The sequence below is a fragment of the Mus caroli genome, unplaced genomic scaffold (assembly GCF_978045245.1).
Source record: "Mus caroli unplaced genomic scaffold, Mus_caroli_1 scaffold_12, whole genome shotgun sequence".
Lineage (NCBI taxonomy): Eukaryota > Metazoa > Chordata > Mammalia > Rodentia > Muridae > Mus > Mus caroli.
The window spans coordinates 36,175,598-36,188,464 of NW_028227267.1; the positions used below are offsets into that span (position 1 = coordinate 36,175,598).

Consider the following 12,867-nt stretch of genomic DNA (forward strand, 5'->3'; position numbering starts at 1 on the left):
TCTGGATTCTGAACTGGCCATCTCCTGTAACCGGACAAGACTTCCAGTGGAGGGACTGAAACAACAACTCAGCCACCAAAACTTAGACCCACAATTTTTCTTGCTTTTAAGATGTGCATGGTAAAAAATGAAGTTGAATTTTATGAAAGCACAAAATAATGGTTTGCCCAACTTGAGACCCATGCCAAGAAATGGAGCCCCCCCACCCCCGACATAGTTAATGATATTCGTGTATATGTGCAGCCATGGATCTAGCATAACTATTGTTAGCGAGAAAGCCTTCACTCAGCAGCTTCTGGAAACAGATGCAGAGGCTTGGGGAATTCTGTGGAAGAGGGAGAGGCAGGGTTGAAGGAGCCACAGTGATCAAGGACACCACATGATAACCTACAGTTTCAACAAATCTGAGCTCTGAATAACTCATAGAGACTGAACTTTGAACCAGAGATTATATGTGGGATGGACCTAGGCCTTCTCCAAAGAAGTAACAGTTGCATAGCTTGGTCTTCCCGTGGGAATTGTAAAACTAGAGAAGAGATTGTCTCTGACAATATTGCCTAACTTTGGATCCCCTTGTCTTGACTGTCATGATTTATCTAGCCTGAAAAGACAAAGATGCACCTAGGTATACTGCACCTTGATAATGCAAGGCTGGTTGTTATTCATAGGAGACCTCCTCAATTCTGAGGAGAAGGGTAGGAAGGGTGGATAGCAGGGAGCCATTGGAAAGAGGGATTGTGAAGGGAGGAGGGTGAAGCTGAGATCTGGATATAAATAAATAATTAACATTAATAATAATTTTAAAAACCTTAATTTTTATTGGTGATGAGATGTTAATAAATTCTTCCTCATACCTTTCTAATACTAGTGAAACAAACTGACTAATACATAGCAAACATATTCAGTTCCGTTAGAAGATGCCATTTTTTTTTCTTTTTAAGAGAGACATGCCCCTTAGATTCACACAAAGTCCATTATTTAAGTTGTTGTTTTTGATGCTGTTGTTGATCTTCCAGTGGGCAATCACTATTCACCAAGTGCAGAGAAGGAACACAAAGCCTTAGCCAGCTTTTTTGACTCTCAGGATCATGGATTTGACATAGGAGCCTTCTCCTTACTTCCAGGTACCACAATTATTTGTTTTCCTACAAATAAAATCAAAACAGATAAGTATTTTTCAATCTACAAATTTTGGAATATCAGATTTTATACCATTTTTTGTCTTCTTTAGTTCTAGTGACCCAGGTGGATAGGCATGATGATGGGCTACTATGTTTGAGGTTCTTAAAATACAATATGAACTGACAGAGTACAATTCTCATTAAAGATTTCCTCTATTACCATTTAAGATGTTTAAAGACCAAGCAAACGTCTGAATATATATAGACACAATTACATACATATATGTACAAAGACACACAATTGCATCCCTTCAAAGACACATGCACACACATACAAAAAGAGTACATGAATACACACTTGTATAATGAAGCAACTATAACAAGCACCTATGATTATTGAAATATAAAACACACATGCTAAACACCCATGGACAAGAGGACACACACACACAAATGTACACAAACACACACACAGACACACACAGACACACACACACACACACACATAGAGAGACACAAACTCCTCTATGAAAAGATGGCTATGTTTGAGAACATTTCCTGTCACTTGAGGAATTATTGGGACCTAAGATGTGTAAAAGGCTCTTAGACTAAACCAGCCTGTGTGCCCTGGCCTGTACTGATTTCCTTGTCAGGAACATTTTCCATGCATATACTTGCTGATTCTACAAGTATGGTATAAGCCTTGCACAGACAAGCTGGCAAACAAGATTCAAGGTCCTAGGAAAGAGGGGTCAAAGAACATCTTCCAGCCAGCTCAAACTTGAAATATATTCTGCTCATTAACCTACCTTGGCCACATCTCAGAAGACCCTGGTAGCACCAATAAAAAGAGTTAACAACAGTTATTATACAGTAACATTTCAACATATTGCAGTTCATGTGACATAAAAATCATCTCCAATGTCAGTCATAATGAGGGTAGTGAATAGACATACAATGATTGTTCTGAAATGCAGCACTCTGAAAAACTCTGAGGGGGAATCTGTACTGAAGCAAAGCCAAGGCCATGATATACTAAGGAAAACTACATCAAGAGAGGGATGCAGAGTAGGATTCTATGAATCCTCTTGGTGAAGCCAATCAGATATACCTTGAATTTCTAGGTGGTTAACTTAGTACAAGAAAGTCAAAGAAGCCTAAGTTTTATTTTTAAAATATGTATATTGTGGAACTTACTCTTTTTTACTAAAGACTTTAATTATAAAACATTAAAATTGGAGGCTACCCTACTGTCCTAGGAGGGAACTGGGCACAAGCCCCTCTGAGTGAGTTGCCATAGATCAGAACAGAGGACCTGGCTCCTAGATAATTCAGGAAGTGGCATCCTGAGGCACCTCTCCATACTGTAGAGCAAGAACGAGATGCTATAAGGGGTCCAGGATCTCCTCTGCCTTATAGTGGCCAACTAGAGGTGTCCAATTGCAAGGAGGAAGAGGAGAAGGAGGAGGAGGAGAGGGCATGGCAGTAATTAAATTTCTTGAAAAAAGGTCAAATCCACAGAAAGTCTTGGTAATGATCACAGAATTGTACAACTGGATGGGACATAGGAGAGAGCCTGCATAAGTTTCAGGACAGTTGCATAGGCTTGACTGTGTTTATGCTTACACATTAGGGCAACCTGTCCCTGATGCTTCATTCAGCCTACCTGCTGCTTGCCTGCTATATTTGTCTTTGATCTTCTGGCTGCCTTCTTTACTTAGTATTTTTGTTTCTATGTTGCATTCTTCCAAGGCAATCTGCTCCCTTAGCAGCTGTCTGTTCTCCTTCTGCAACATCCTGACATTGAGCTGGATGAGCTTAGATTCAATCAGGAGGTGGCAGTTCCTGAACCTGATCCACAAACAAAATATGGTGACTCCAGGCAGTATCTATTTTCCTCCCACTCCTCCGAGGACCATTCCCCTATCATGGGCCTTGATACCCAGACAGCCCCAGACAAGTATCCAGATTGTCCGTGGAGCATCACATAGAGGGAGGTCAAATCCATAGGTCAGACACTTTCCAGAAAACCCAAGGTACTTCTGAAACCACTGATACCAACAGGGATTCATGTATCCCTCAGAAGAGAACATGGGGTCCATATGTGCTTATATGTCTGCAGTATAAAAAAAACCACCTGTAGGTATAGGGCAAAATTTCTCTAGGAGAGAAGACACCCAAGCAGCACACAGTCGTTCTATGTTCCTCAGGGAAACCTCATCTATGAATCTAATTTCAGAGCCCAAGAGGCTCAAGGTTGATAACTATTTCCACCATGGTGTAAACATTTTCTATCTTGAGGATACTTAGTTGTAAAGGACAATGACTTGAGGGGCTCACAGACTCTACACACTTTGCCGAAATGAGTACAAGATGTTAAAATCTTACAGGCTTGCTTTAAACAAGGTAAGCTTCCTGTTAGAGAAAACAATATAGAACCTGAGCCCTCACTTTGTTTCAAAGACACATATGGACAGACATATCCTGTGTCTAGTTCTTGCTTCATGACCATGTTAGTCACTCACCAGTAATATTGATTTTCTTTAGTCAAGTCCTGGCACTTGTACAAGGCCTCACTGATGTCCTGGGGCATTCTCTTCAGGTCAGTCATCACCTGGTCATGTTGCATCTCAAGCATGAATGTCTCAAAGTTGATCCTGTGGGAGGACATGGCCCAAGGAATAAATAATCCCGTGAACTAAGGATACAAGAATCATTTCAATTCAAGGAGAATCATGTACTACGCCAACCCATGTATGCCACAACCTAGCTCCTTATTACCAGTTCCACTTGGTGCTTATTAAATTTATTACCCTTTTCCTGGGGCCAGTAGAGACAGGGAAGTAATGGCAGGGAGCTCACCTGCTTCAGTTAACTGAAGGGGCTTGAAATAATAGATTAGCTCTCAACGAACTTTCCTGGAACCTGTGCAACAGGCCTGGGACCACGTTAAATCTCTATGACACTCCTCCTGTTTTTTGACAAGGATTTGGCAATCCTTGGCTCTATTACTACAAAAATTCCCAAAGGACATAATCATATCTACAGGGCGAAGCCTTTATAACATATACCAGGAGATTCGAATGTAAGCACAGAAGTCAAGTCCTGTGCTGTTCAGAATGATCCTTCCTTGCTTCCTCACTGTCATTTCCTAGAAACTGAGTCAGGCAAAACATAATTACCTGTCACATTACATAGATTCTCCAGATGATAAGCACACACACACACAGACACACACACAGACACACACACACACACACACACACACACACTCAATCAGAATGCTAAATAAATATAATGATGTGGCATTATCTGAGAATATAATGAATAAAATTTGAGAAAAGCAGTGATGAACTGCAGCCAATCCAGTCATACTGAGAGGTAATATGTGGGACTTGGATACTCCAGCTGTTGACAGGGTCAATTGCACCCAAATTACCTCCAGATCAATTTTAAAAGGATAGGCCATAATCACACAATACCTAGCAAGTCCCCCAAACTAACACCTGTGCAAGCTTCTTAAAAGGCAGGATGAAGCCGGGCGTGGTGGCGCTCGCCTTTAATCCCAGCACTCGGGAGGCAGAGGCAGGCGGATTTCTGAGTTCGAGGCCAGCCTGGTCTAAAAAGTGAGTTCCAGGACAGCCAGGGCTATACAGAGAAACCCTGTCTCGAAAAACCAAAAAAAAAAAAAAAAAAAAAAAAAAAAAAAAAAGGCAGGATGAGAGCTCACACATTACTATCTTCGTCCCCAGGTGGTGATTCATGCTAAAGGCTCTGATTTAGTTTTGGAGGCATCATAATTCCTGTGACCCCCATCTTACTCTTATCTGAACTTCAAGTTCTGTGTTGAAACTCCAATCAGCCAAATGAGTTTGGATATGTGGACAGTCTGGAGTTGTAGTGTCCTGTTTTACGAGGGAATCTGTGCTTAACAGGAAGGTCCCAAGATAGTAAAGAAGTAGGCACAGTGACTACCTGTCATTCAAATCCTTGTTAGAGTACTTGGCCAGGATTCCCTGGAGTTTGTCTCTCTCATTTTTTATGTTCTGGAGATCTCTTTTGAGCTTCTCCAACCTCTTGATTCTTTTCTTGTGCTCTTTGATGTTGGGAGTTTGGGGTGATGCCTTCCTAAAAGACCCTGTAGGTAGATAAACACTAGTAAACTTGTAGAGAAAATAGGACAGGGAAAGCATTGTCACACACAGAAGCCTGAGGAAGAAAAAAATCTAGAGACACTGTGAATCCCTGAAAGAGCAGGAAAGCTATCTTCAAGCTGGTCTCCTCAGCTAAGTCCCTGTTCCCATCCACCATCACTAAACATATGCCTGACAACCTACTGCAATCTCCCAGGCCTGAAATGCATAATAAGCTGCTCCAGAAAGAAGAATTTGGAGGGCATTTTCAGTTCATATCTTACAACATATTCCATCCCTCTTAGCACAAGAAAATTGACAATAAACACCAGCCCCTAACATTCCATGAGCCAACACCTTTATAGGCGTATTACAATGTGTGATGAGAGCTCATATACTACTACACTGACCCCAGACTGTGAATCAGTCCACATCATATGTGTTCAATACCAAAGTGTCTGAAACCTTGATACATGAGCAGGGGAATATTATATAGCTCTCTGTTCTTGGCATCACATGCTTATGTAACCTAGAGGAAACTGTATCAGCATGGAGTGCTTCAACACTCTTTCCTGAGAGCAACACTTTGTTAATCTCATAGAGCTGGGTCTTTGAATAATTTGCCATTCATAGGAAAATAAAGATCTCTCAGCAAATTAACTGCAGGCTTGTCAATTCCACACTGTCTAAAAAACTAATCATCAGATATTCTTGTCTCTGGCTTTACCATTAAGGAATTTGAAGGATCCAGATCAAACGCCATATTCCTGCAAGGACCAGCTCAAGCCCACATCCCCCATGTATCTTCCCCAACCTTGCCCAGGTCTCACTGTGCCTTCTCCATGACCAGTTCTTTCTTGCCCTCTCCCAACATGATAGACTGACAGTGTCCTTCTGCCTTGATCTGGTCTCAGTTTGTATTATATTCTCCCTCCAAAATACCCTGAGGAGCATGGACAACATACCTGCTTGGGAACCCATTAGGATCTAATGGAATACCTCACAGGCAACTCTTGTTACCACAACACTGGTGACATCACTGAAGATTCTAAGGTTCTCCTGGATACAAGAGATTGTCAAGGGAAGTGACTACTGATGATGTCACTGGGAATGTTCATGGCTTACCTGCTTGCCAGCTTGCCCCATCTTGACCAGTTTCTGAAGTGCCCTTTCCTGGAGTCTCTCTTTTGACCCAGGGGTTAACCCTTGGCAACTTCTCCTTCCAAAATGAGACATTTCTCTCTGCTTCACTACAAGTCAAATGATTTGAATGGGGAGATTTTGTTAGGGCCATGGCATGGGTAGCTCATCTGTGATAGGATCTAAAGCTCTAGCATCATTGGATGTGGGCGATTCTTCTTTAATATAAATCTAGTTCTGGGTGTATTCATGTAACATACAATCCTATTCCTCAGGAGGCCCTGTTTCCCAGAGGCCAAAAACATCCTCCTGCACCTTTACTTTTATGCAAGTTGGATTATATTTTTTAGTCTGCACATGCCTTGGAAGGACACATTGTTTCACTATACTGAGCCATGTGTTTTCATTAAATCTCTGTTTTACAACCCCATTTCGTTGCAAAGAAAACTCCCTTATACTTGGCAATAGAGGAAGGCAGATTCAGGGAGGGCATCAACTTGTAAAGTTTACATCCATTCTTCAAAAGATAAAATCCCACATTATTCCTGTCTCCAAAACAACCACACAAAATAGGTATCTGTGAACAAAGGCCTACAGGGATATTGAATTGCTGCTCCATAGTCCCATTACCTATCCCTTCTCCAGTTTCTACATTTTTGAGTTATCAGTTCCAGGCCTGAGACTGTTCCAGATTGCATAATGATCCTGTATTCATGAGATGCTTAAGACTCAATATAATGGATAGGTGATGGATAGGGGATGGAAAGGCCTCTGGCCCAGTGAAATCTCAATTTTAATGGATCCATCATTTCAGGAGGGGATCTGTTTGGCATTGACATCTGTTCCTTCTGCCTTCTTGACCTGGGTGTGCTGAGTGCATGCTAAAATGATACTTAAACTCTCCAGTAAAATAGTGGAAAAATCATGTAAAGCCTTTCCAAATTGATTATGTTGTCTTGTCTACCTTCTTGAGCTATGTAATATCACTATGACAAGGCTCCAAAGTGTCTGGGGGGATGGTGGGGTAGTCAGAAGCCCAATCTGTCTCTCAGGTCATCAGATGAATAGCCTTTATGGAGAACTGGAGAAAATGGGTAATGAAAAAGCAATAGTTATAGATTGGGTAGCTGATTATCTCTGAGCATGGAAAGCAATGCAGCATGCATTCCAATCAAATAGTATTGGGATGAATCCCTCCCTGTATTTACATGCAATAGGCCCAAAGTAAGAAGGAGGCCCATCCACCTTTTCCTGCACTCTACTAAGTGTTTTGTAGTGTTTTCATTAATGAAATCTTCTTTACTGCATGAGACCAGAACTCTGAAGTCTGCATGCACCATGAAGTTTCCCATCTATCCATAAATCATTCACTGTTTATTGACAAGTTTTGTCTATGAATTCTTTGCTATGATTTGACACAATTCAAAGGGACTGGTAAAACTGTTGGTCCAGTATCTGGAAGAGCTTTTCAGCTACTCTTTGAGAAGTATCCTCTTCTTTTTATTTTATTTTATTTTATTTTATTAGATATTTTCTTCATTTACATTTAAAATGCTATCCCTAAAGTTCCCTATGCCCTCCCCCTGCCCTGCTCCCCTACCTACTCACTCCCACTTCTTGGGCTAAAATCAGGGCAGCTATTCTCAAGATAGGATATCATTCCCAACCATTGTGGCTAGTCATGTACCTCAGCACATACTGCAGTCCTACTGGCTCTGGATGGCATAAGCTAGTCAGCCATGCTGTGCTTGGAGGGCATTGTCAGCTAGTATCTGATGTGATGCAAGTAGGTCCTGGATTCCCTAGTGCTTAGCACCACCAAGCTGTGATTGCCTGTGTACAAGATGAAAGTAGTAAATGTCTGAGAACTTGGAATATCCTTTCCTTGATTTTTGCTATCAGACATACATGGAACTTAAAGCAATACACCAAGGATGCAGTGTAGCAAAAGCCTACAGTCATGGACTCCTCATAGAGGACCAATTATGTGTGTGTGTGTCTGTGTGTGTGTGTGTATGTGCTTGTATCCCCCATGGGTCTATGCATCCTTGGAATCTGGAGTCTACAGTGGGGCCTGTTGCAAGGTGATGCTGTCTCCATGTGCAGGGAGCCCCACCTTAGTCAGCACTGCTCTTTGTCTCTATGTTCACCTTGGTGGCACATTGAAATCACATGAGGATTATATATAGCCATCCTGATACTGAGTCTCCTCCCTGCAAATACTGATTTTTTTGCTCTCGGTAGCTGTGTAGCAATAAGAACCTACAACTGAGAATCTGTGTTCTGAAGATATATTTTTGAAAAAATGGTAACAGGGTTGAGGTGGGCCAGGACCTGTGGCACAGACTTCCTGGGAACTTTTTAGAAGGGTAGTCTTTCCTTCCAGGCCCATGAGGGAGGTCTTGAAGCCCTTTATCCCTTACTAAGGAACCCCAACCTGTGTTGTCCTGGCATCAGGATACTGAGTTTAATAAGCAACAGAAGGTCTCAGTATATAGGAGGCAGAATGTGACATCCACTGCATGAGGGTAGTCCAGGACATAGCCTGAATTCACGTGATCCTTGAAGCCTGTGTCATGGAGTAAATTCAGTGAGTAGAAGAATGGGTTAGATTTATTTCCTATACTCAAAGCAGACAGCAAAGGATGAAAGTCCTCTATGCATTATGAAAACTACTCAGAAGAGGGTGCTAGATCCTCAGTCCCCAAATTATCCAGAAGATGGGATAAGACAGATTGCCATCCAGTACCAAAGACATCCAGAGAGCATCTTAAGATCAAAGTCAGCTTGTGGTATAGCCCTAGGAGCAAGGAGGAGGAGTCTGCCGCCTGATGCCCTCTTCTGACAGTCAGAATGAAATTAAGGAGCTCTTGTACAGCAGCTGCAGCCTTGACAATTCCTGCTCCCTGTCAAACAAACTGCTTCCCAGAAGCCCCAAGCTCCTGATTCTATTACTGGAATTCCAAGCTCAAGCCCACCTTCTCTAGGAAGCTCCCTCTTTCATGCCCAGGATTCACAGTGACTTCCCCAGGACCATTAATTCTGGCTCTTTAACACTAAGACCAAAGGCCATCTTGTGGCTGCCTCTTTCTGGTCTCTGTAGGTTCATTGTTCTCTCCTCCAAGAAGCCTGCTCAGTTTTGTCAGCATGTCTAAGGATGAACCTTAAAGGTAGTTAATGAATGCTCCAAGAGCAGTTGGAGTCACCACAACATTAGTAACATCACAGACAATGCCAGGGCTCTCCAGGTTACAATACAACATCTAGGGAAGGGACTTCTGATGTCACACAGGACAGCTCTTGCCTTCCTGCTGAGTACCTCACCCAAATTGACCTGAAGTCAAAGTGGCTTTTCCAGAGAGTGGGATAGATTGCCTTTTGGTACTCAAAATATTAAAAAGTGGCTATCAATCACCTTCCAATGCCAAACGTATCCAGAAGAGATCCTTTGGATCCCCATGCAAATCCACATGAAATACCCAGACTCCAGAATAAGATACTAGGCAATATACAACATTCCTAGATAAAGTGTGATAGATCCCCTTGCAGTACTGAACCTATCCAGAAGAGGTTAATACACGTAGGAAGACAAAACACGAAATTAAGTTCATATAATAGCGGACAATTTACTCCAAAAGAGAGAGCAGGGTTTGTAGACAAGAGCAAACAGCCAATAAGGCTCAGAAACCAGTGGGGCTCTACAGTCTGGAAATGGGACAACAATGTATGGTACCGTGCCATTCCTGACAGACATGGTCAGAATTCCTCCTCATCCTTAGGGAATAAGCCACCTCCAGATGAAAATTAAAATTGTTTCCTTCAACTACCCTCCCCAGCACACAAAGAAACCTGTCTTGATTTATACCAGGACAACCAGGTTAGGAACATTAGCCAAAACCTTCTCAAGTCTCATAATCTCTGGATAATTTAGAAGTTCAGTTTATTTATTATTTTTAAAATATTTTTAAATTAAGTATCTTCATTATTTACATTTCAAATGTTATTCCATTTCCTGCTTTTCCCCCGAAAACCCCCAGTCCCATCCCCCCTTCCCCTGCTCACTATCCCGCCTATTACAGCTCCCTGGTCTTGGCATTCCCTTACACTAGGGCATTGAGCCTTCACAGGACTAAGGACCTCTCCTTCCATTGATGATCAACAAAGCCATCCTCTGCTAAATAGGCAGCTAGAGAAATGGTTCCCTCCATGTGTACTCTTGGGCTAGTGCTTTAGTCCCTATGATCACTGGAGGTACTAGTTGGATCTTATTGTTCCTCCTATGGGGCTGCAAACCCCTTCAGTACCTTGAGTCCTTTCTCTATCTCCTCCATTGTGGTCCCTGTGATCAGTCCAATGGTTGACTGAGAGCATCCTCCTCAGTATTTGACATGCACTGACAGAGTCTCTCAGGAGGTAGCTATACCAGGCTCTGGTCAGCAAGCTCTTGTTGGCATCCACAATAGCACCTGGGTGTAGTGACAGTATAGGGAATGGTTAGACAGATGGGGCAGTCTCTCAGTGACCTTTCATTCAGTCTCTGCTCCACACTTTGTCTCTCTGTCTCCACCCATGGGTATTTTGTTCCCCATTCTAAGAAGGACCAACATATCCACACTTTGGTCTTCCTTCTTTTTGAGCTTCATGTGGTCTGTTAATTGTATCTTCGGTATTCCAAGCTTCAGGGCTAGATCCACTTATAAGTGAGTGCATACCATGTGTGTTCTTTTGTGATTGAGTTGCCTCACTCAGGATGATATTTTCTAGTTCTATTCATTTGCCTAAGAATTTCATTAATTCACTGTTTTTAATAGCTGAATAGTACTCTGTTGTGTAAATACATCTCATTTTCTCCATCCATTCCTCTTTCGAGGGACATCTGGTTTCTTTCCAGCTACTAGCTATTATAATAAGGCTCCTATGAACACAGTGGAGTATGTGTCATTATTACATGTTGGAGCATCTTCTCGGTATATGCCCAGGAGTGGTATTGCTGGGTCCTCAGGTAGGACTATGTCCAGTTTTCTAAGGAACCAGGAAACTGATTTCTAGAGTGGTTTTCAATCATCAGTGGACTCAGTTACCAAATAAAATGACATAGACTAAAAGACTGGAAAAATAAACAGCACCCAGGATTTTGCTGCATACAGGATATGCACCTCACTGACAAAGACAGATACTATCTCGGAATTAAAAGCTGAAAAACAATTTCCCAAACAAATGTTCCCAAGAAATAAGCTGAAGTAGGCATTCTAATATCAAATAAAATGGACTTTCAGCCTAAAGTTTTCAAAAAACGTAAGGAGGGCACTTCATATTCATCAAAGGAAAAATCTACCAAGATAAACTCTCAATTCTGAACATCTATGCTCCATCTGCACAGGCAACCAAAGCCATAAAAGAAATTTTACTGAAGTTCACAGCACACATTGTAACTCACACAATACTCGAGGGAGACTTCAGTACCCCACTGTCATCAATGGTCAGATAATGGATAGAGATTCTAAACAGAGACACAGTGAACGTAACAGAAGTTATGAACTAAATCAATTTAACAGATATCTATACAACATTTCATCCTAAATCATAAGAATATACTTTCTTCTCAGTACCTCAGGGCACCTTCTGCAAATTTGACCATATAATCGTTCACAAAGCAGGCCACAACTGATTAAAAAAAAATTGAAATAATGTGATGCAACTGATCAGATCACCACGGTCTAAGGCTGATCTTCAATAACAACAAAAACAACAGATTGCCCACATACACATGGAAGCTGAACAATGCTCTCCTCAATTATAACTTGGCCAAGGAAGAAATAAAGAAAGAAATGAAAGACTTTTTAGAATTTAGTGAAAATGAAGTTACAACACACTCAAACTTATGGGATACAATGAAAACCATGTTAAGTGGAAAACTCATAGCTCTCAGTACCTCCTAAAAGAAACTGGAGAGAGTATATACTAGCAGCTTGACAGAACATCTGAAAATTCTAGAGCAAACAGAAGCAAATATACCCAAGAGGAGTAGATGCTCTGAGATAATCAAACTTGGGGCTGAAATCAAGCAAATGAACAAAAAGCACTATACATGAATCAACAAAACCAGAAGCTGATTCTTTGAGAAAATCAACAACATAGAAAATCCCTTATCTAGACTAACCTGATGGCTCAGAGACAGTATCCAAATTAATAAAATCAGAAATGAAATAGGAGACATGATGACAGAAACCAAGGTAATCAAAAAAAAATCATCAAATCCTACTACAAAGATGTATTCAACAAAACTGGAAAATATGTATGATATGGACAATTTTCTTGACAGATACAGGCAAAATTAAATCAGGATCAGATAAAACATATGAACTGTCCCATAACCCCTAAAGAAATACAAGCAATGGGTAAAATCTCCCAACCAACAAAAGCTGGGGACCAGATGTGTTTAGTGCAGAATTCTTTCAAACCTACAAAGAAGA

The 12,867-nt window shown here is 41.4% G+C and overlaps 1 protein-coding gene across 1 annotated transcript; it reads right to left on the reverse strand.

Annotated features, from left to right (window-relative positions):
- Positions 1-848: 848 nt before the first annotated feature.
- Positions 849-6,281, reverse strand: LOC147001731 (disks large homolog 5-like). The gene is made up of 5 exons (XM_085828562.1): positions 6,220-6,281; positions 5,097-5,259; positions 3,647-3,778; positions 2,788-2,972; positions 849-1,145 (listed from the first exon to the last, which is right to left on the reverse strand). Exons 1-5 carry the CDS (start codon positions 6,233-6,235, stop codon positions 1,087-1,089), a joined length of 555 nt encoding a protein of 184 aa, XP_085684688.1. The 5' UTR covers positions 6,236-6,281; the 3' UTR covers positions 849-1,086.
- Positions 6,282-12,867: the final 6,586 nt, after the last annotated feature.